At 37.0% G+C, this 24,363-nt stretch overlaps 2 protein-coding genes across 2 annotated transcripts; one reads left to right on the top strand and one right to left on the bottom strand.

Moving 5' to 3' along the window:
* Positions 1 to 7,162: 7,162 nt before the first annotated feature.
* On the bottom strand, positions 7,163 to 10,033 carry tspan13a (tetraspanin 13a). The gene is made up of 6 exons (XM_048161923.1): positions 9,722 to 10,033; positions 9,350 to 9,517; positions 9,085 to 9,165; positions 8,875 to 8,988; positions 8,394 to 8,504; positions 7,163 to 8,233 (listed from the first exon to the last, which is right to left on the bottom strand). Exons 1-6 carry the CDS (start codon positions 9,902 to 9,904, stop codon positions 8,159 to 8,161), a joined length of 732 nt encoding a protein of 243 aa, XP_048017880.1. The 5' UTR covers positions 9,905 to 10,033; the 3' UTR covers positions 7,163 to 8,158.
* A 465-nt stretch (positions 10,034 to 10,498) lies between these two features.
* On the top strand, positions 10,499 to 22,886 carry ankmy2a (ankyrin repeat and MYND domain containing 2a). Its single transcript, XM_048161635.1, has 11 exons — positions 10,499 to 10,863; positions 11,295 to 11,359; positions 13,599 to 13,737; positions 13,868 to 13,966; positions 15,894 to 16,054; positions 16,389 to 16,454; positions 17,109 to 17,257; positions 18,706 to 18,841; positions 18,978 to 19,106; positions 19,201 to 19,330; positions 21,787 to 22,886. The coding sequence occupies exons 1-11, from the start codon at positions 10,797 to 10,799 to the stop codon at positions 21,921 to 21,923; spliced, it is 1,278 nt and encodes a 425-aa protein (XP_048017592.1). The 5' UTR covers positions 10,499 to 10,796; the 3' UTR covers positions 21,924 to 22,886.
* Positions 22,887 to 24,363: the final 1,477 nt, after the last annotated feature.

The following is a 24,363-nucleotide window of genomic DNA, read 5'->3' as shown; positions in this document are numbered from 1 at the left end:
TACTGGTCAGAATTATTTGCCCCCTTGGTAAATATGATCAAAGATGGCTGTAAAAAATAAATCTGCACTGTTTATCCTTTTTTATATATATTTTATTAAAAAAAAAAAATAGCAAAAATCTATTGTGATTGCCAGCCTCTGCTTTTCTGCCACACACTAATGCGTGTGAGTGTATTTCTGATGAATTCAATCAGAGATATATTAATAATCACCCTGATGCTCCTAAGCTTTATAATGGCAGTACACGGAAACCACCTGTTTGAAACAAAAAAAAGTGTATCTATCCATCAGAAACGTACTCCACACGGCTCTGGGAGGTTAATAAAGTCCTTCTGACGTGAAGCAATGTGTTTGTGTAAGAAAAATATCCATATTTAACTTGTTATAAAGTAAAATATATAGCCTTCCGTTAGACTGCCTTCCATATTCACCTTGGGAAGAAAGTGTAACTCCTCTCGCAGTTCAAAACGCTTCTTATATTACTTTTCATCAGAAAGAAGAAAGTCATATACACCTAGGATGGTTTGAGGGAGAGTAAAGCTTGGGGTCATTTTCATTTTAAAAGTGAACTAATTATTTAATTACTTGTTCCACACCCGTGAGACCTTAGTTCATCTTCAGAACATAAATGAAGATATTTTTAATGAAATCTGAGAGGTGTATGACTCCACCTGCAATTTAACCACCACTTTCAAGGCCCAGAAAGGTATTAAAGACATTGTTAAAATAGTCCATGTGACTGCAGTGGTTCAATATTAATGTTATGAAGTGACGAGAATAACATTTTTGTGCCCAAAAACAAAACAAAAATAATGAACTTTATATAACAATATCCTCTCCTCTGTGTCATTCTTCTATGCTGTTTACGTTCAGCTCTTCCAGGCTCTACGGATACCTGTTGAATAAAGTTGTTATTTTTGTTTTGTTAACACTCACTGTTTGTTGTGTTTGTTTTAATACAGTAATTGATTGATTCAAGTGTATTTGATAGTTAAAATGACTACAAACCACCGTCAGATGAATATTTTGATAATATTTAATTATGATATTTTATATTTGTTAAGGAATTGTTGGTCATGGGTAAAAATGTAACTCTGTCTGCTAACATGGGAATGTGTTTTGAAATGTTAAAATCATCTTGATTTCTCTAAAAAGATAAAGTTATATTTCATAGTTTCCAATTTAAGAAACACAGATGGAGATCTTTATAATATATATATATATATATATATATATATATATATATATATATATACAGGTGCTGGTCATATAATTAGAATATCGTGAAAAAGTACATTTTTTTATTGTAAATTATTTTTAAAAATGAAACTTTCATATATTCTAGATTCCCTACATGTAAAGTAAAACATTTCAAAAGTTTTTTTTTTTATTTTTAAATTTGTTGATTAGAGCGTACAGCTCATGAAAGTCCAAAATCCAGTATCTCAAAATATTAGAATATTTACATTTGAGTTTCATTAAATGACCATCCCTACAGTATAAATTCTGTGTATCTCTTGTTCTTTGAAACCACACTAATGGGAGAAGACTGCTGACTTGGCAATGGTCCAGGAGACAATCATTGACACCCTCCACAAAGAGAGTAAGTCACAGATGGTCATTACTTGAATGCGGTGGCTGTTTACAGAGTGATGTATCAAAGCATATTAAATGCAAAGTTGACTAGAAGGAAGAAATTGGGTAGGCAAAGGTGCACAAGCAACAGGGATGACCACAAGCTTGAGAATACTGTCAAGTAAAGCCTGGTTCAAACACTTGGGAGAGCTTCACAATGAGTCAAATGAAGCCGGAGTCAGCGCATCAAGAGTCACCACACTCAGACATCTTCAGGAAAAGGACTACCAAGCCACTTCTGAAACAGAAACAACGTCAGAAGCATCTTACCTGGGCTAAGGAGAAAAAGAACTGGACAGTGAACAGTGGTTGAAAGTCCTCTTTTCAGATAAAAGTCAATTTTGCATTTCATGTTGAAATCATGGTACCAGAATCTGAAAGAAGACTGGAGAGGCACAGAATCCAAGCTGCTTGAAGTCTAGTGTGAAGTTTCTGAAGTTAGTAATGATTTGGGGGGCCGTGACGTCTGCTGGTGTTGGTCCATTGTGTTTTATCAAGTGCAAAGTCAATGCAGCCATCTTCCAGGAGATTTTGGAGCACTTTATGCTTCCATCTGCTGACAAGCTTTATGGAGATGCTGATTTCCTTTTCCAGCAGGACTTTAGCACCTGCCCACAGTGCAAAAACCACTTCCAAGTGGTTTGCTGACCATGATATTACTGTGCTTTATTGGCCAGCCAACATGCCTGACCCCTGAATCTATGGGATATTTTCAAGAGAAAGATGAGAAACAGTCGATCCAACAATATACAGATGATCTGAAGGCTCAATAGTGCCTCAGCAGTGCCACAGGCTGATCACTTCCATGCCACACTTCACTGATGCTGTAATTTGTGCTAGGAGCAAGTCATTTGCTGTAATATGTGCTGCCGACCAAGTATTGAGTGCACAAATGAACATACTTTAAAGAACTTGAACTTTTCTGTTTTGCAAATCCATTTTTTGATTGATCTTAGGAAATATTCTAATATTTTGAGATACTGGATTTTGGACTTTCATGAGCTGTACGCTCTAATCATCAAAATTTAAAAAAAAAACTTTTGAAATGTTTTACATGTAGGGAATCTAGAATATATGAAAGTTTCATTTTTAAAAATAATTTACAATAAAAAAAATGAACTTTTTCACGATATTCTAATTATATGACCAGCACCTGTATATATTGAAAGTTTTTTTTTTTTTTTGTGGCTTCTGTCTGCCCTGGTAAAAAATTAGTGTTTACTATACTTTTTGTAAGTCTTGCATAATGTGAGTGAAAATTAATTTGTGTTTTTTGGTGTCTGATGGTGTTGACAATATAAGTGATTTCAAGTCAAAAAGCACATTTTGATTAAAAAGAGTTGGGAGGTTGTATCAAAGCATAGCTCAGTAGCTTAGAACATGTAAGATACATAAATGTAGATTAATTTGTCTGAGTATAAGGTTTTTTTTTTTTTTTTCAAAATTGTATCCTGTTTTTGTCCTACTTCTCAAGAATCAGTGGATCATTTTATGCAACTGGCCTGTTTTCCTGTTTATTAATGTGACGTAAAGCCTAATGCTGGAGGTCGCAGAGTCATCAGCTGCATATGAAATGGCATAGTAGGTGAAAAACAGTATGTGACAAGATAGTATGTCTGAATTCACAGCACTCATAAAAGAGCAGGCAAAAAGTACCCGGATGACCAACTACTTCCAGCAAGATTGTGTGTGAAGTGTGCATATGATGTTTATGACACTTTACTAATTTTTTAAACATTTAAATGCCAGTAAAGTGACATAACTGACGCTGGTATGTCACATGATAATGACATCAAAAGTGGAAAATGTTGGTCAAAAACTTTTTAGTGCAACTGCCACAGAATGAAACACACAGGATTGTGGGATATCAAAGGCAGTGAAGGATCCATCTGTGCTGCCTTCAAAAATTGATCAGATGAAGGTATCTCTGGAGATAGGAAGTGAAGCTAACATTGGATTCGGATGAGCCTTGATGCCTTCCTCCTACCTTGGAATGTATCTGAGATGTATCTGAGAAGTTAGCTTGGCCACTAAGCATATTTTGCTGGTAATTATCCACCAGACAACAGGTGGCTGTGAAATGAATATGCTCATTATTAAGGGTGTCACGTGAAGGCTTCTTGCCTCTGGGGAGTGTTGATTGTTTTCGATAAATTTTTTTCATTTTGTCAATGGGAAAAGGGTTGACCATCAGTTGGCAGAATTCCACCATGAGAGATAAAATCAAAAGATGTACAGTAGTTGGCAGTCGGCCACCCTTACAAAAAGAAATATCTCTTTCATAAACAACACCTGCAGTTTAATTAGGGAAGTGACCTCAGACCTCAGGGAGACCTTAGGAAGAGAAAGGGAGGAGAGCCCCTGTAAGTGAGAATGGTTAAAACTGTAAGGCTGGATTTTACCAGCCAATTATACTACTTTGTTGTGTTTTAACAGATAAGAAAAATGTATAAAAACTGTGCCCCGGCTAGAGAGATTCAGATGAACAGCTGGCATCTCACTTTGAATAGAACAAACTCTCGGGTCTCGTGTGCGCTATCTATGTTGATATAGAGTGCCTCAGGGATGACGCATTTTTGTAGGCAAAACCTCGAAGCGAGTTAGCATTTTAGGACTTCCGGTTCCAACGCCGTAAAGTCTATGGGTTTTTTGAATGGGTTTTTGCTAAATCGCCTGAAATAAGGTCTGTGGTTAACAAAGCCTCTAAACTTTCACGTTTTGATCTATGACATAAAACACACCAGTCATAACCCACTTGTGATTTTTTAAACTTTTACTGTGTCTTAAAATCAGCAGTTGCTAACAAATTGCTAAAAGGGACTACTTCCTTTGGCGGGGACTTTAGACGTCATCATGATAAACAGGACATTTGGACAGCATTTCTCATGAAAAAGTGGATAACATAACATTATAACATTGTTCATAACAACGCAGATCATAATCAGCGAGCATGTTTTTAAATAACGTTGTTTTTTAAATACAGTTTGAGGAAGTTTGGTGGTGGTGACGTTGATCTGCGACCATGGTGTGCTGTAGTCCGTTTATAGCCTACTGTTAGCCTTTTATATCTGACGACTTTATTTAGGCTTCAAAATCTATAAATGTTGTGTTAACTTGTAAAGATTATCTTGATAGACAAAACATGTAAGTGTCATAACCCTTTGTTAAACACAGAGATTATTTTCTGCAATTTTCCAAAAGTCTATGGGAAAAATGCATAGGCTTTCAACCGAGGGAACCCGTGCGCCGCTAACTTCCGGGGTTGGCCTACAAAAACACGTCATCCCTGGGGTACTCTATTGAAGGGACTTTCACCGCACTAGAGTGACGCTGTTTGCGTCACTGAAATAAACGAATCTGATTGCACGGTACGGTTTGGAGTTGACTCGAGGCGCGACGGAGGGCGGACTGACCGGACTGATATATCTTGTAGAAGATATATCATTCTGGACTTGCCAGGCAAGTTGAAGTGACCCTAAATAATATTTATCCTCTAGAATGCGGATTTTACCCCACCTGAAATGCGATTGGGCTAGTTTTGAGTAGCAATTGGGCGGGTTTTGTTGAAAAAACCTGGAAACCCTGGATACTCTGTCAAAAACTAACAAAACATTTGTTTGGTTTTGATTATAGTCTATATAGCGGCCACACTCACATGACATGACAGTTCTCCATTATGAAAGTTAATTATTTGCTTGCGTTTTAAAGCCATATCAGTTTAAACTCCTGATGGTTTTCTGAGCGCACACATCTGAAACACATGCACAGAAAGCTGGCTGTCAGATGGCGTGTCCCGTGAATATTAAACTAAGTTCTCTTACATGTCAAATACACACAAAGTTCACAAACACAGTCGGTTATGTCTGTGAATGTAAACAGCGGAAAGAAATCACTTTAATAGATCTGTGTATTAAAGTGACAGCAATGTAAGATAAACATGGCAGACTGTTTATAGTTTACTCAGGGGAGGAGATAAGCTAAAAGGGCAGTTTATCAAGAAATCATGGGCAGGGCTTACACCTACTTCTATGTAAGAGTAAGTTTAGAGAGATTGTTTATGATTTATGGAGATTAAAAAAAAAAAAAGCAGTGGGTGGATTTTTACCAATATAGACTGGTTGTTTACACATACACTGTGGACACACATCTGTGTTCAAACACATTATAAAAGTGAATTTTGCATAATAGGGTCCCCTTTAAGTTGTGGAACTTTATTAGTTGTGTTCATCAAGCTTTTGCTGCTGATGTTTAACAAAGTATGACAACTCATCATTTACTGATTCGTATGAGGTTGACCAGTTTATCAAGACCACAAAGGGAAAGACTAGGCTGAGACCAGATGCTGTTCCCACTATCTTTGAGCATTGTCCTGTGGTCAAAAAGAGGTGAGCCCCTGCACCACGATTCACCTCTGGACTTATAAGCAAGGGGGGGGGGGGATTTCCTCACTACTAAATATTCCACGGTCAACTGTTAGTGGTATCATAACAAAGTGGAAGAAATTGGGAACAACAGCAACTCAGCCACAAAATGGTAGGCCACGTAAAATCAGAGTGGGGTCAACGCATGCTGAGGCACTCAGTGTGCAGAAGTCACCAGATAAGCTCAAGAATGGTGCATAGAGAGCTTCATGGAATGGGTTTCCATGGCCGAGCAGCTGAATCCAAGCCTTACATCACCAAGTGCAATGCAAAGTGTCGGATGCAGTGGTGTAAAGCACGCCACCACTGGACTCTAGAGCAGTGGAGATGTGCTCTCTGGAGTGACGAATCACACTTCTCTGTCTGGCAATCCGATGGATGAGTCTGGGTTTGGTGGTTGCCAGGAGAATGGTACTTGCCTGACTGCATTGTGCCAAGTGTAAAGTTTGGTGGAGGTGGGATAATGGTGTGGGGTTGTTTTTCAGGGGTTGGGCTTGGCCCCTTAGTTCCAGTGAAAGGAACTCTGAATGCTTCAGCATACCAAGACATTTTGGACAATTTCATGCTCCCGACTTTGTGGGAACAGTTTGGGGATGGCCCCTTCCTGTTCCACATGACTGCGCACCAGTGCACAAAGCAAGGTCCATAAAGACATGGACGAGCCAGTTTAGCGTGGAGGAACTTGTTGGCCTGCACAGAGTCCTGACCTCAACCCGATAGAACACCTTTAGGATGAATTAGAGCGGAGACTGTGAGCCAGGCCTTCTTGTCCAACATCAGTGCCTGACCTCACAAATGCGCTTCTTGAAGAATGGCCAAAAATTCCCATAAACACACTCCTAAACCTTGTGGAAAGCCTTCCCAGAAGAGTTGAGGCTGTTTTAGCTGCAAAGGGTGGGCTAACTCCATATTAAACCCTACGGATTAAGAATGGGATGTCATTAAAGTTCATGTGCAGTTGTGCACATAAAGGCAGGCATCCCAAAACTTTTGGCAATATAGTGTATGTATTTTAAAGCTCTGCATTCATACATTAGAAATGGATTTAATTAATTCATTGTAGATGAATATAGACATTACAAATATAAATAACCTAATTAAAAATGTTGTTAGGCGTTGTTAAGATATCTTTATTTATGCAACAAATGTGTAGTAGATTATAAACCATACATTTAAAACAAGAAGTTGGTGCATACATGTTGCTTGTTTGTTTTCCATTTAATAAATTCTATGCATTTTACATGCTTAAAAATTACCTCAAGAACATGTTAAAATTGAATTAAGAAGGTGTATTGTAGTGCATGGTATTAGACAAAATCTCTCTAGACACACAAATAAAATACAAAAATCATAATCTTTCAGTTAAATAAAAATACAAAGAATTTAATCACATGTTAAATATTCACAGGCAAGTGGTTTAATGTGATCTAAATGGCTGTAAAAGTGAATGTGTATGGCATTTTATCCCTGCAGCCAGCAGAGGGCAGCACTAGGCACATCTCAATGAATACATCTGTGCTAAACCGGCTGGACAACCTCTGGGAGTGACACACCATTGGCTAATATGTGGAATACAAACAGATGATGTAGAAGTTCCTGGTCATATCCTGATCAGAATTATGTGGAAATCGGTTGGGTGTAGTTTGAGTGTGCAAAGTGAGCGTCTAAAGGGCAAATGAGCTTAATGCAATGACATTATTTTTTGATTTATAAAGGAGGAAATCTTTGTACTTATAAAGTTTCCCAGTTTGATTCATAATCTGAAAGATGTATTTTCATGTCTTTATATTTTCATTCCAGTCCAACTCTTTATCTTTGTAACAGTTGTTCAATTGGGATCAAAGTTCAAGCCCAGTTGCATAATCAGTGATAATAACTATCAATGAATATGGAAAATCATAATGGCTGTTCAACAAATAAATATTTTAAAAGCTAATGGAACATTTAATTTTTGTTATTATATCCCAAAAATGAAGTAATTGGGTTTGTCATCAAGAAAAACAACACAGCATAAACTAAAAAAGTTATAAAGATTCATAAAAGACAAAAAGTTCATTCTAGAACTGACATTCAAAGTCTTGAATATGTGTGTCCAATCAGCTCTATATGAAAGCACCAGGATTTTGCCGATGATCTTTCAGGTTCCTGTATCTATATGCTAGCCAGACGCCCAGAATCTGAAACCATACAAAAATAACATAAAATTAACATTAAAATAATGTATTATTAATTTCTCTTAAATAGACTGACTAAGCTGCATGTTAATAGCTTCATTCAATATTTTCATGTTTCACCTTCCATGTTTTCAGAACCAAAGGACGTGCAGTGTTTGCTCACCTCTGTAAAACTGAAAAAGAGGCTGATTCCTCCAACAAAACGCAGAGCGTCGTCAGCATAAGTCTGGATTATATCTGAACATGGTTTACATGTTTTATCACTGAAACAGGCCTAAAGTCACAGAGAAGACAGAAATATAGCAGAGAATAATCTTTACAACCACAATAAAAACTGTATATTAGTTAAGTGCATATAAACAATATGATCTCATACTCAGGTGATCTTCACATCAGACTGTTTGTTCAAGCAGTTAAAAAGTCGGTCAGTTATCATTGTACACTGTACATTATAGTTTTAAGAAGCTTTATAATACATTAACCTTATATCTTGATGTATAAAATACAACAGTACTATTTAAAACTCCATATTCACAGACTATTTTGTTCAGGAAGTCTAAAGGGTCTTTCTAGAATCATCTCGACCTCGAAATCAGAAGACACTTCATAAATCTTGGATAGAAAAGCAGAATAATAGTTCTTACAGCGTCACATGGTTCACTGTAGTTAACTTGAAGGAAGTCACAGCAATCCAATGATATTTCCAAATCCTTCTGCATTGATTCAGATTTATTCCATCCTATCTCCAGGAGAAGGTTCTGCAGGAGGACAAAACGTTTATTTGAAACCAACTTGCTTGAGGAATGAGGAAACCAGTATCACCATGTCAAAGATTTAATGCAGACTATAATTACCTGCTGTTCTTTACTAATAGCTAAGCAGGCACATGATACTGAAAACTGCACAACGAATACCAGAAAGAGAATGAGCATGTACTAAAGAGACCAGTTAAGGTTGTTTCTCCATCATTTAAAAAACTGCTGTTTACAAAGGAAATCATTACAAACAGGTAATCCTGCAAAACTGGTGAATGTGAGTTTAGGGCCTAAACTACAACACAATCTGAGACTGATGTGTTTAACAGATATAGATATGAGAGTCTCTTAGTTGGAAGGATACAAAAAACAAGAGGACTTGATGATGCTTCACAGCCCCACACAGTCCCACAACGGCCACGACGAAGAGAAACAATCCAACTGCGATGACAGCAGCCATCACCCTGAAACTAGACACCAGTCCGAACCATTTGCCCCATGCTGCAACACCGATCATTAGAAGACTGACCATCTGAAAACAAAAGAAATGGATGGTTTCATGCTTAGAAAAGGCAGTGCAATACTGAATAATGAATATCAGCATAGAAACATTCACATAAAGATTCATTTGACAGTTTACAGTAAAATGTAATGTACATTGTTATTCCCATTATCATAGTAAAGAATAAAATATTGTTAATATGAATAAGAAAAAGCCTTATAGTGCTAGACTTACCACATAAATAAGGTTCAAGATACAGAGAGAAGTTTTTGAGCAAACAAAACCACCACAAGCCATGATGAAATATCTAATGTTACACTCGTGCTGCAAATGTGACTCTCTGCTCCTAACATAAGGCAGGCTGACTGTAGCTAGAGGGTTGTCCAGCATTTGCTCAGGTAGACTCGACAACCCCATTGGTCCGTTTTTTATGCAAATAAGCAAAGTCCCACTTGCAGTGTTAACTCAAGGTGAAGCAATTATAATGGGAAGTCCAACCCGTTTTAAAGTAGCGGTTCATATTCTTCAGTTCTATTCCGAGTCAGTTGTCGAACCGACTCAGTCCAAACAGTGAACGAATCGTTCTGTCCGAATCATTTCGTGACAAGTGTCCGATTCAACGATTATGCTTCATTTTCGAATCAGACATCGCCTGGTGTTGTTGTGTCAAATACATCTCTTTTATATTTTTAAATATACACTAGGCTATTATAGGCTTGCATTTGTCAAGTATGGTATTATATTTTTATGTAACTTATCTCATATGAACAATTCATTATTTTCAATCACTTTAAAGGGTCACACAGGTGGTGGGATTATTATTTTTTTTCACCTATATCTTCAATTAATATCATTTTAATTTTAATATAATTTTAATGAGACATATTTAGCCTAACAATGTCTCTTATTTTGAAAAATAAAACATATCGATGTACAGAATGAAAGTTCTAGACTTCACAGGATCGAAACATCGCCACTCAGATGGGGGACACACATTGTTAAACATATACAAATGACCTTTCACTACTCCCATACTTAGTAAAACCACTACAGTTAGTATTTTAAAAAGCTAATAGCGTTTTATATTACAATATATAGCGTATTTTTAAAAATATAATAAAAGCACAACCGAAGGCGACACTTATTACGCCCCCTGATTTTTGTTGCAGTTGGTTGAGTCCGTTTGCAGACCTTAACCCGTCAGTGGCAGTTAGTGGATCAATCACAGTAGATCAGAGCGCTCTTATCAGTCATTGTTAACTTATATATTTTGCTTATTAAGACCAAAAGCGTCACTTTGACTATAATAATGTCTGCACCAAAGAAAGGAGACCTGACCGACACAGAGAAAGAGCTGCTTCAGGTTATTGCTGCAGGTAATGATAGCATGACGCTAACAAGCTAACTGCAGATTAACACAATTAACAGTTCGGAAAATTATATCTTTTTTTTTTTTTTTTTTTTTTTTTTTTAATCTGCAAGCTATTGTTGCATACGCGATGCTTTCTCTCTGTGCTTTTAAATTACTCCTTGATGCGTTGCATTTTAAAAACTTGCATATGTGTTCATTTAAACTGTATACTATAAATACTTAAAATACTGTAACGTTGCCAATAAAATCATTCGAAATTATTCAAACATAGTTATTGTATCTTTTAGACTTGTGTTTTTCCAATAAAGATATATTTTCCAGTAAAGATATCATGATGACCACTGAGCATTACACTTGCAGTGCGGCTCTTATTGTATAATTGTTGAAATATAAATAGTGATAAATGTATAAGGCACTGTGGTTGATCATTTGTAGGTAATGTGCAAGAAGCCTCCAGACTGCTTGGATCCAAAGATGTCAGGGTCAACTGTCTGGATGAGGTAAGGAAATCAAGTGTTGTTATGCAATATACTAACAGAGTTTAATTCCTCCTCTATGTCAGTGGTAGTTTTTTGTCAATACTTTGAACGGTACTTATGACTGTGTAGAGTGACCTGTCCAAATCAGATGTTACTGACACTTGTGGGCTTTCAAAGAAGCTGCCTGGAAATGATGTTGATTGCCCCGTCTTTCATTATGCGTCCTTCTTTTGGAGCTGAAAACAAACAAAGGAATAAAAAGAATTATGAACCAGTTACTTGTTGGGTAGTGATTGCACTGAATAAAGTTCTTTCCACCTTCAGCATTTTAAGCAACAATTACACTTGCATATTTTATATGTATATATGTTTATAGGTTAAAGGGTTAGTTCACCCAAAAATTAAAATTCTGTCATTAAAGGTGCCCAAGAATGCTTTTTCACAAGATGTAATATAAGTCTAAGGTGTCTCCTGAATGTGTCTTTGAAGTTTCAGCTCAAAATACCCCATAGATTTTTTTTTAATTAATTTTTTTAACTGCCTATTTTGGGGCATCATTAACAATGCACTGATTTACACTCGGCGCCGCCCCTTAAATCGCGTGCTCCCTGCCACACCAGCTGTCGACTATATTACAGCGCATTTACAAAGTTCACACAGCTAATATAACCCTCAAATGGATCTTTACAAGATGTTCGTCATGCATGCTGCATGCATGCTTCGAATTATGTGAGTAAAGTATTTATTTGGATGTTAAAGTTTTATTCTGAGTGAATTTGAGGCTGTCCTCCGTGGCTAACGGCTATTGCTACACTGTTGGAGAGATTTATAAAGAATGAAGTTGTGTTTATGAATTATACAGACTGCAAGTGTTTAAAAATGAAAATAGCGACGGCTCTTGTCTCCGTGAATACAGTAAGAAACGATGGTAACTTTAACCTCATTTAACAGTACATTAGCAGCATGCTAACGAAACATTTAGATAGACAATTTACAAATATCACTAAAAATATCATGCTATCATGGATCATGTCAGTTATTATTGCTCCAACTGCCATTTTTCGCTGTTGTTCTTGCTTACCTAGTTTGATGATTCAGCTGTGCACAGATCCAGACGTTACTGGCTGCCCTTGTCTAATGCCTTTCATAATGTTGGGAACGTGGGCTGGCATTATGCAAATATTGGGGCGTACACCCCGACTGTTACGTAACAGTCGGTGTTATGTTGAGATTCGCCTGTTCTTCGGAGGTCATTTAAACAAATGAGATTTATATAAGAAGGAGGAAACAATGGTGCTTGAGACTCACTGTATGTCATTTCCATGTACTGAACTCTTGTTATTCAACTATGCCGAGATAAATTCAATTTTTGAATCAAGGGCACCTTTAATTACTCACCCTCATGCCGTTCTACACCCGGAAGACCTTCGTTCATCTTCAGAACACAAATTAAGATATTTTTGTTGAAATCCGATGGCTCAGTGAGGCCTGCTTAGCCGGCAATGACATTTCCTCTTTCACGATCCATTAATGTACTAAAAACATATTTAAATCAGTTCATGTGAGTACAGTGGCTCAATATTAATATTATAAAGCAACGAGAATATTTTTGGTGCACCAAAAAAAACTAAATAACGACTTATATAGTGATGGCTGATTTCAAAACACTGCTTCAGAAAGCTTCGGAGCACAAATGAATCAGCGTGTCGAAATCAGCGGATTCGGAGCGCCAAAGTCACGTGATTTCAGCCTTTGACAGTTTGACAGCACGATCCGAATCATGATTCGACATGCTGATTCATTTTGCTCCGAAGCTTCATGAAGCAGTGTTTTGAAATTGGCCATCACTATATAAGTCGTTATTTTCGTTTTTTTTGGTGCACCAAAAATATTCTCGTCGCTTTATAATATTAATGTTGAACCACTGTACTTACATGAACTGATTTAAATATGTTTTTAGTACATTAATGGATCCTTAGAGAGGAAATGTCATTCGCTGGCTATGAAGGCCTCACGGAGCCATCGGATTTCAACAAAAATATCTTAATTTGTGTTCTGAAGATTGAACAAAGGTCTTACTGGTGTGGAACGGCATGAGGGTAAGTAATAAATGACAGAATTTTAATTTTTGGGTGAACTAACCCTTTAATGTTTTGAGTGATTTTGGGAGTTATCAGGGTCTCTACACAGCATAATCTAATATAAGTGAAAATGCTATATGTGATTAATGCTATTTTGATTGTTTGCATTTCTGCTTCAGTATGGCATGACCCCTCTCATGCACGCTGCATATAAGGGCAAGGCAGACATGTGCAAACTGTTGCTGCAGCACGGAGCAGACGTCAACTGCAACGAACATGAACATGGATACACCGCACTCATGTTTGCAGGACTCTCAGGTCTGAATCACAGTTACTGCATTTTTTGGTGCTAGTATTGTTCATTTGTCCTGAATGTGTCCTGAAATATATTTCATGCCAGTGATACAGTATGACAATAACAGTAAGTCGTATCCATTCTGTTGAACAGGAAAGACAGATATCACCTGGATGATGTTGGATGCTGGAGCCGAGACGGATGCAGTGAACTCAGTTGGCAGAACAGCAGCACAAATGGCTGCTTTTGTAGGTATGCCAAAGATATGGGGAAAATGGTGTGCTTTAACCTGGTCAAATGAGTATGATTATATAACTGCTGCTCAAGAAACATTTATTATTATTATCAATGTTAAAAACATTTGTGCTACTTGATATCTTCTTGTAGTCTGGCTATCACCAGACCAAGCTCAATTTAAAATTGAACATTGGTCTGGGGAGTTTGCTATGTATTTCCTACTGCACAAGAGGCGTGATCAACGAGCATTAGTCACGCAATTGGATAGTCCTTCAACCAATCAGATCAATGATCCGGGTGACGTACTTTACAGAGCGATGCGAAAACTCCAGACAGGTTTACCGTGTCTCAATCAGCATCGAGCGATTTTTGCAGGTTGTGCAAAAAAACATGAAAGTGAACGGTATTTACACCCACTCGAGCAATTTGTTTAATGCATTTAATGCATTCAGCATCGTCGAGAGTTTAAAAGGCGACTCTGATACTGTTCTAAACTACGTCATTGTCATGACAACCAAAAAGAGTCCCAGTCAGCTCAGGCGGCGCGAGATTCAAGAAGCAGGGAGACGAAACATATAGAGCAAATAATAAAAATATTGTCTACCATCAAGGGGCATTGAAGTAAAAGAGTCCTGTACTCACATCGTGAAGCAAACCACCAAAATAACAGCAGAGAATCATTGTGTGTCATTAATCGCCGTTTGTAATCTTCCTATGAAGAGACTGTCGGATCAACGCTCTGCTACATTTCTCTCAGATAAGGTAAATGTTTAACACAATCGGCGTCACTGTGATTGTGCATTGTTATTTTGGAGAGACGGGTAGATCAGATAGAGTTTGAAAGCTGCTTGCCGTCGCTTCTCTATCGTCATCGTGTTATACCCGCCAATAGCGAGCAAGGTGGATAAGCCCATCTGTGATTGGTTCCCGCAAAAGTGTAACAGCACAGCAGAAGTGAATGCACGGGTTTCCAGACTTCAAGAAGAGTTGCTGAGCAAAATCAAATCGCTGGCAGATCAGGCTGGGTTTACCCAGACTAATCTTCTTGAGTTAGTTCACCTAAAAATGAAAATTGTCATTAATTATTTACCATCATGTCGTTCCAAACCCATAAGACGTTCATCTTCAGAACACAAATTTAAGATATTTTTGATGAAATCCGAGAGTTTTTTTTATCTCCCATAGAAAGCGATGAAATTACCACATTCAAGGTCCAGAAAGGTAGTAAAAGCATCATTAAAATAGTCCATGTGACTACAGTGGTTCAACCTTAATGATATGAAGCAACAAGAATACGTTTTGTGCGCCAAAACGGAACAAAAATAACGACTTTATTCAACTATTTTTCCTCTTCCCTGTCAGTCTCCTACGCTGTTGATGCAGTGAACACAGTGCAGAGCTTCCGCATTTTATGACCAGAATGCCGACTCTATATTGGCCGGCTCCTGCGTCAGCATCACACGCATATGTCATGCTGCTCACACGAACAGCGTCGGCCAATACTGAGCTGGCATTCGGAAAAATTGTTGAATAAAGTCATCGCTTTTGTTTTGTTATTGCGCACAAAGTATTCTCGTCGCTTCATATCATTAAGGTTGAACCACATGTAGTCACGTTGACTATTTTAATGATGTCTTTACTACCTTTCTGAACCTTGAATGTGGTAACTTCATTGCTTTCTATGGGAGATAAAAAATAAAAAAAAATTTCATCAAAAATATCTTAATTTGTGTTCTGAAGAGGAACGAAGGTCTTACAGGGTTGGAACAACATGTGGGTGAGTAATTAATGACAGAATTTTAATTTTTGGGTGAACTAACCCTTTAAAAAAATCTTACTGGCCCAAAATTTTTGAATGGTAATTTATGCCAGATTCTTAGAGGAAGTGAGTTCTTTTTTTTGCTTCAAATAAGTGAAGATTGAATGTTGACATCTTTTTCAGGGCAGCACGACTGTGTAACAGTTATCAATAACTTCTTCTCTCGTGCGAGGTTGGATTACTACACAAAACCACAGGGGCTGGAAAAGGCACCAAAACTCCCTCCTAAACTCGCTGGACCACTACACAAAATTATCATGAGTACCAACCTCAACCCTGTGAAGGTACTTTTTTTTTTTTTGTCTGATCCATATTCTTTAGGACAGCACCCTGGGAAAGGCCCAGCTTATGGGCCTTTCCCAGTCTTGTTCCCCTCTATCCTCTCCTGTTGTTTTTTTTTTTTTTTGTCCATCTCTATACTGTCCTATCAAAATAAAGGCGGAAAACCCCAAACATTTTTAAGCTAACGTGCTACAAAATATGGTCATTCTAAACCTGTGAATTATTATACTGACATAAAGCAGTCTCAGATTTTCAAAATGATCAAACCACTGACTATGGCCAAAACATAATTCATCTTGTTACGATTGGATGTTGTTGTGATTTGTTTTGCTGCAGATAGTGATGGTGGTGAAAGAAAACCCTCTGTTGATGGATGTGGAAGCACTTGAGAAGTGTCGCAAGGTCAGTTGCACGTTAATGCATTATGCTCAGAGCTAAGTTGCGGTTCATTAAAATAAACTTGACTGAGTTGAAACATGACCCAACTTCAGCACCATCTTAATAACTCATTAGGGCTTTTTACACTGCACTTAACTCCTGGTTATTGTCATTCTAAGCCCCGCTTTTAACACTGGGACGTTTCACACTTCTAATTTAGAAGCGGGGTTAGCATTGATTTTCTCCCCCTATGTTACGAAACCCTGTTCCGGAGCAGGGTTATTGACTCTCTTGCAGTGCCAAGCGTGTGCAGCTCATATTCACGTGCTTCGGACTGTCACAAAAAACACTGTGCATTGTATATAAAGAGTCATTTCAGCATTTGAGAGGGAAATGGCAGAAAAGAGACCATTTCATTGTTATCTTTATAGTTGATATTACACTCGGCAATGTGTAATATAAGGACATGCAATGCTAGATCAGGTCATGTGTAGTTTTCATTCAATCAATCACACTGACACCGCAAATATGTAAACAAGAACGTTAACCCAGGATTTAGGAATGTACAGCGTGAAACAGCAGCTTATGAATACCCAGGATTAATTGTTAACGCTGGGTAAACTATGAGCAGTGTGAAACATGAAGCAAGATCTGAAAAGCCCTTCTTGTGTCTTCCAGGTTCTGGAGCTGATCTGTGAGAAGTGCATCAAACAGCAGGATATGAATGAAGTGTTGGCCATGAAGATGCACTACCTCAGCTGTGTGCTGCAGAAATGTGGCTCTTTCCTAAAAGATCGACAGGACAAGCTTGATAGCCTCATTAAGAGGTAGAATATTATGCACACTTGCATTCAGAGATTTTTTTTTTTTTTTGAAAGAAATTATTTTATTTAACGAGAATGCATTAAATTGATCAACAGTGACAGTAAAAACATGTTACAAAAGATTTCAGATTTTCAAATAAATGCTGTTCTTTTTTTTCATCAAAGAACCTGGGGGGAAAAAACTAATTTTCCATAGAAATATGAAGCTGCACTGTTTTCAACACTGATAATAATAAATGTTTCTTGAGCATCAAATCATAATATTAGAATGATTTCTGAATAAGGATCATGTGGCACTGAAGACTGGAGTAATGATGCTGAAAATTCAGCTTTGCCATTACAGGAATAAATCTGTTTTAATATATTAAAACAGAAAACGGTTATTTTTATAAACAGCTACTGTAATATTTCATAGTATTACTGTTTTACTGTATTTTTGTTCAAATAAATGAAGCTATGTTAAAGGATTAGTTCACTTTCAAATTAAAATTTCCTGATAATTTACTCACCCCCATGTCATCCAAGATGTTCATGTCCTTCTCTCTTCAGTCGAAAAGAAATTAAGGTTTTTGATGAAAACATTCCAGGATTTTTCTCCTTATAGTGGACTTCAGTGGACTCCAAACGGTTGAAGGTGAAAATTAGTTTCAGTGCAGCTTCAAAGGGCTTTAAACGATACCAGACGAGGAATAAGGGTCTTAACTAGAGAAACAATCACTCATTTTCTAAAAAAAATAAAAATTATATACGTTTTAACCATAAATGCTCATCTTGAACTAGCTCTCTTCTTCTTCTTCTTCTCTATTTGAATTCCAACAGTGTAGACACTGCTAAGTGTATTACTGCCCTCCACAGGTCAAAGTTTGAACTAAATTGTTATATACTTGCACTAACATATTGAATATGACAATTTAGTTCAAACTTTGACCTGTGGAGGGCAGTAATACACTTAGCAGTGTCTACACTGCTGGAATTCAAATGGAGAGGAAGAAGAAAGCTAGTTCACGATGAGCATTTATGGTTAAAACATATAAAAATGTATTATTTTTTAGAAAATGAGCGATGGTTTTTCTAGATAAGACCCTTATTCCTCGTACTGGGTATCGTTTAAATGCCCTTTGAAGCTGCACTGAAACTGTAATTTTGACCTTCAACCGTTTGGAGTCCATTGAAGTCCACTATAAGGAGAATAATCCTGGAATGTTTTCATCAAAAACCTTCATTTCTTTTTGACTGAAAAAAGAAGGACATGGACATCTTGGATGACATGGGGGTGAGTAAATTATCAGGAAATTTTAATTTAAAAAAGTGAACTAATCCTTTCAAGCATAAGACGACTTCTTAACAATCGTACCAATCCCAAACATTTGAACGGCAGTGTACATAAAAAAATGACAGTAATTAAAAGGCCCTCTTTTGATCTGTAGAGTAACTCAAAAATCTTTTCTCAGTCTTTTGAAAGGGCGAGACAGTGACGGCTTCCCGGTATTCCAGGAGAAGTTCATCCGGGAGTGCATTAGGAAATTTCCATACTGTGATGCCACATTACTGCAGCAGCTGGTCCGAAGTATCGCTCCAGTGGAAATTGTGAGTTACAGTGACCTCTATTTGCTAATGTAGAAGATAATGGAAGTGAAATAAAATTATGGAAACATAGCCTCAGCTAGAAAGACTGAACCACATTTCACATATGCAAGCCTCCTCACCAGTCCTTTTCCGACAGGGAAGTGACCCAACCGCTCTGTCAGTGCTCACCCAGGCCATCACGGGGCAGGTGGGCTTCATGGATGCAGACTTCTGCACATCCTGTGGTGAGAAAGGGGCAGAGAAACGATGCTCCATCTGCAAAATGGTAATTATCTGGTTTGATCTTATGATCTTTGTGCTCCGCATTAGAAAAAGTGTTTTCTTGGTTTCTTGAGGTGCTCATTTAAATCTATGTTCAGGTGATCTACTGTGGCCAGGCCTGTCAGAAGCTGCACTGGTTCAGCCATAAGAAGATCTGTAAGATGTTACAGGAGCAGAGAGAGAAACATGAAGCTGATTCAGCATCACGACTACAGAAACAAGCCAAAGGTATCCAAATCAAATTTGCTTTGCTTTATTTATTATGACACTTGGAAAAATATAATCATGTTATCATGCTTTTGTGGGCATCAAACAAAGGTTCAAACAAACAAAGGGTGAGCTTGCAGTCTTAATTGAATGTAATTAGATAAAAAGACATACGAGTCATTCTTTTTAGTAATCTTGCTGTAACGTTTTGTTTCACTAAAAAGAGCCAAATCATAAGAGTCATTCGTTTCACAAGTCAAGCTGTACTGTTCACGCTATAAGTTTTTGATTTGCTAGAAAGGATCGAATCATAAGAGTCATTCGTTTCAGGAATCTAGCTACACTGTTCAGGCTGTAAGGTTTTGATTCGCTAGAAAGAATTGAATCGTAAGAGTCATTCATTTCAGGAATCAAGCTACACTGTTCACACTGTAAGGCTTTGATTCGCTAGAAATCAAGCTACACTGTTCACGCTGTAAGGTTTTTATTTGATAAAAAGAACCAAATCATAAGAGTCATTCATTTCAGGAATCAAGCTACACTGTTCACACTGTAAGGATTTGATTTGCTAGAAAGAACCAAATCATAAGAGTCATTCATTTCAGGAATCAAGCTACACTGTTCACACTGTAAGGATTTGATTCGCTAGAAAGAACCAAATCATAAGAGTCATTCATTTCAGGAATCAAGCTACACTGTTCACGCTGTAAGGTTTTGATTCGCTAGAAAGAACCGAATCATAAGAGTCATTCGTTTCAGGAATCAAGCTACACTGTTCAGCTGTAAGGTTTTATTCGCTAGAAAGAACCGAATCATAAGAGTCATTCGATTCAGGAAAATCAAGCTACACTGTTCACACTGTAAGGTTTTGATTTGCTAGAAAGAACCGAATCATAAGAGTAATTCGATTCAGGAATCAAGCTACACTGTTCACACTGTAAGGTTTTGATTCGCTAGAAAGAACCGAATCATAAGAGTCATTCGTTTCAGGAATCAAGCTACACTGTAAAGTTTTCTTTCGCTAGAAAGAACCAAATCATAAGAGTCATTCGATTCAGGAATCAAGCTACACTGTTCACACTGTAAGGATTTGATTCGCTAGAAAGAACCAAATCATAAGAGTCATTCATTTCAGGAATCAAGCTACACTGTTCAGGCTGTAAGGTTTTGATTCGCTAGAAAGAATTGAATCGTAAGAGTCATTCATTTCAGGAATCAAGCTACACTGTTCACACTGTAAGGCTTTGATTCGCTAGAAATCAAGCTACACTGTTCACGCTGTAAGGTTTTTATTTGATAAAAAGAACCAAATCATAAGAGTCATTCATTTCAGGAATCAAGCTACACTGTTCACACTGTAAGGATTTGATTCGCTAGAAAGAACCAAATCATAAGAGTCATTCATTTCAGGAATCAAGCTACACTGTTCACACTGTAAGGATTTGATTCGCTAGAAAGAACCAAATCATAAGAGTCATTCATTTCAGGAATCAAGCTACACTGTTCACGCTGTAAGGTTTTGATTCGCTAGAAAGAACCGAATCATAAGAGTCATTCGTTTCAGGAATCAAGCTACACTGTTCAGCTGTAAGGTTTTATTCGCTAGAAAGAACCGAATCATAAGAGTCATTCGATTCAGGAAAATCAAGCTACACTGTTCACACTGTAAGGTTTTGATTTGCTAGAAAGAACCGAATCATAAGAGTAATTCGATTCAGGAATCAAGCTACACTGTTCACACTGTAAGGTTTTGATTCGCTAGAAAGAACCGAATCATAAGAGTCATTCGTTTCAGGAATCAAGCTACACTGTAAAGTTTTCTTTCGCTAGAAAGAACCAAATCATAAGAGTCATTCGATTCAGGAATCAAGCTACACTGTTCACACTGTAAGGATTTGATTCGCTAGAAAGAACCAAATCATAAGAGTCATTCATTTCAGGAATCAAGCTACACTGTTCAGGCTGTAAGGTTTTGATTCGCTAGAAAGAATTGAATCGTAAGAGTCATTCATTTCAGGAATCAAGCTACACTGTTCACACTGTAAGGCTTTGATTCGCTAGAAATCAAGCTACACTGTTCACGCTGTAAGGTTTTTATTTGATAAAAAGAACCAAATCATAAGAGTCATTCATTTCAGGAATCAAGCTACACTGTTCACACTGTAAGGTTTTGATTCGCTAGAAAGAACCGAATCATAAGAGTCATTCGTTTCAGGAATCAAGCTACACTGTAAAGTTTTCTTTCGCTAGAAAGAACCAAATCATAAGAGTCATTCGATTCAGGAATCAAGCTACACTGTTCACACTGTAAGGTTTTGATTCACTAGAAAGAACCAAATCATAAGAGTCATTCGTTTCAGGAATCAAGCTACACTATTCACACTGTAAGGTTTTGATTCGCCAGAAAGAACCGAATCATAAGAGTCATTCGTTTCACAAATCAAGCAATGCAAGCTCTTTTCTTTTCTCATCCATAGCTGAGAGTGATCAGGCATTGGAGGAGACGGCCGGCACTATGGAGGAGCTCTCCATCAGTCAGAGTGAGACCACCAAATCTTCAGATAACCAAACTGAGGACGTTAACTCAGAGACAGTCTCTGTTACTGCAGACTGAATCACAAAGACTCAGTGTTTCAACCCAGTAACCATCATTATCATCATTGAAGACCCATCTAAGACAAAAGAGAGCACATCTGTAACATCAGCCAGAGGTTTCTTCGTGGTTCTTGTACAGGATGCTCCTTTTGAAGCACATAATGTAGGGCAAAAACCACCAAAAGCTTTGCCACACAAAGGCACATGATGAAAGGTCTACAAGTGACTTTTTTAATTTAAATTCCTTTAACATTTATGTTGGAAAAATATATGTATTTATGTATGTGAAAATCATGCTGTCATGCATTTAGAGTTCTATGTGTAATGTAGGATTTGCCTTAGGAAAGACATTGTAATATTTTGCAGCCTATGCCTTAAATTTCTTAGTCTGTTATTATGGAGAAGGATAAAATTAATAGTTGGCAACAGCTTGTGTGAGTCTTCATAAAGCTGTAGAATTTATGTAGCAAATATTTTTGGAGACGTCTGACATTGAAATACCATAATGTTTCACAAAGCAGATAAATCCGTCTTTAAGTGACAAACTATTAGATCACATGTTTTCCGATGAACATGTGTCAAATATCAGATGTCACCTACTAAAACTGTTTAAAGAACATAACTTAGATGCACACATTAGTCTTGACAATGTTGAAATGTCAATGTAAGAGCTGTTTTTCATTGATTTAAACCACTTGGCCTTGTCGAATGTTTCATCGTGCGAACGAGAGTGACGGCAGGGGTCTGGAAATCATCTAGGTCTGACAGTTAGTATGTCAGACTCGGGTTCGCTCGAGTCATTGATGGAGACGTGTTTGTACCGGTCCAGTTCATAATGAAGAACTGTATGATGGTCTTGGCCACTGAAGAATTTTCTAGACCAGAATGGCTGCTAAAGAAAACATACAAAATCAACTCCTGTGATATATTTGCTCTAGTTTGAACATTAAAAATATTAAATACTCCATCATTGAGACACTAACTCTGTACACCTCTTCCTTGAGCCGTGCTGACCTGTAACAATAAAACAATCTTTTATATTAGATGCATTTCATGAATCTTAAAACGCTGGAATTGATTTTTCTAGTTAGAAAAGAGTTTTACTTTACCTACTACAGGCTTTGTGGTTGTGTTGCTCGCTTTTCTTCCTCTAGGGGGCGTTATTTAAAAGCGTTTGAAAAAAAGTCTCATGTTCACCAATGCTGCATTTATTGGATTAAAAAAATAATAATATTGTGAAATATTACTATTTTGGAACTGTTTGCTGTGTGAATATTTATGTAATTAAAATATAAAATGTAATTTATTCCTGTGATGGCAAAGCTGAATTTTTAGCACCATTACTCCAGGTGTCAGTGTCACATGATTCTTCAGAAATCATTCTAATATTGTGTATAAAATACATTTGGTATTGTAAAATATCAAATTTAATTATAAAATACATTTTAAAATTAAAAATATTTACATATAAGTAATATTTCACAATATTACTGTATTTTTGATCAAATCATAATCGGAGCACATGTTGGAAATGGATTACTAAATATCTACATTTTTCAGAAATTAAAAAATTCAAATGCATAATGGTATAATTTGTTTAAAACAAACTTCTAACGACATTTTACATCATTTTCACATATCTTTTGGTGATGTTCTAATTTTAAAAGTTTATGTATATAGATGCCAACCTCATCTTAAAACTGCACAGATGGCAAATGATGGAGCACATATAGGCTACATTCATTCAGGATCTTATGTGAAGGGGTTCAACTATAAAGCTGACAAAAGATGCATTTTTATCTGATATGACACTTTTTGCCAATTACAAAGACTGCAAATAATCTCCAGTCATTATAATGCTGATATACAGGTGCTGGTCATATAATTAGAATCATTAAATATCATGAAAAAGTTAATTTTTTTTATTGTCAATTAGTTTTAAAAATGAAACTTTCATATATTCTAGATTCCCTACATGTAAAGTAAAACATTTCAAAAGTTTTTTTTTTTAATTTTGATGATTAGAGCGTACAGTTAATGAAAGTCCAAAATCCAGTATCTCAAAATATTAGAATATTTCCTAAGATCAATCAAAAAATGGATTTTCAAAACAGTAAAGTTCAAGTTCTTTAAAGTATGTTCATTTGTACACTCAATACTTGGTCGGCAGCACATATTACAGCAAATGAGCAAAAGTGTGGCATGGAAGTGATCAGCCTGTGGCACTGCTGAGGCACTATTGAGCCTTCAGATCATCTGTATATTGTTGGATCGACTGTTTCTCATCTTTCTCTTGAAAATATCCCATAGATTCAGGGGTCAGGCATGTTGGCTGGCCAATAAAACACAGTAATATCATGGTCAGCAAACCACTTGGAAGTGGTTTTTGCACTGTGGGCAGGTGCTAAAGTCCTGCTGGAAAAGGAAATCAGCATCTCCATAAAGCTTGTCAGCAGATG

The sequence above is a fragment of the Megalobrama amblycephala genome, linkage group LG16, assembly GCF_018812025.1.
Source record: "Megalobrama amblycephala isolate DHTTF-2021 linkage group LG16, ASM1881202v1, whole genome shotgun sequence".
NCBI classification, from domain to species: Eukaryota; Metazoa; Chordata; class Actinopteri; order Cypriniformes; family Xenocyprididae; genus Megalobrama; species Megalobrama amblycephala.
This window is presented reverse-complemented; position numbering and strand designations above follow the sequence as displayed.

What these genes read in the sequence shown, in the direction of transcription:
- ankmy2a (XM_048161635.1), top strand. Translation starts at nt 10,797, where the DNA reads ATGTCTGCACCAAAGAAAGGAGACCTGACCGACACAGAGAAAGAGCTG. An exon ending in ACAAATGGCTGCTTTTGTAG is followed by an intron (nt 13,967 to 15,893) that starts GTATGCCAAAGA and finishes CATCTTTTTCAG; the next exon opens with GGCAGCACGACTGTGTAACA. An exon ending in CCAACCTCAACCCTGTGAAG is followed by an intron (nt 16,055 to 16,388) that starts GTACTTTTTTTT and finishes GTTTTGCTGCAG; the next exon opens with ATAGTGATGGTGGTGAAAGA.
- tspan13a (XM_048161923.1), bottom strand. Translation starts at nt 9,904, where the DNA reads ATGGGGTTGTCGAGTCTACCTGAGCAAATGCTGGACAACCCTCTAGCT. An exon ending in CTATTAGTAAAGAACAGCAG is followed by an intron (nt 8,989 to 9,084) that starts GTAATTATAGTC and finishes GTCCTCCTGCAG; the next exon opens with AACCTTCTCCTGGAGATAGG. An exon ending in ACAGTGAACCATGTGACGCT is followed by an intron (nt 8,505 to 8,874) that starts GTAAGAACTATT and finishes CTGTGACTTTAG; the next exon opens with GCCTGTTTCAGTGATAAAAC.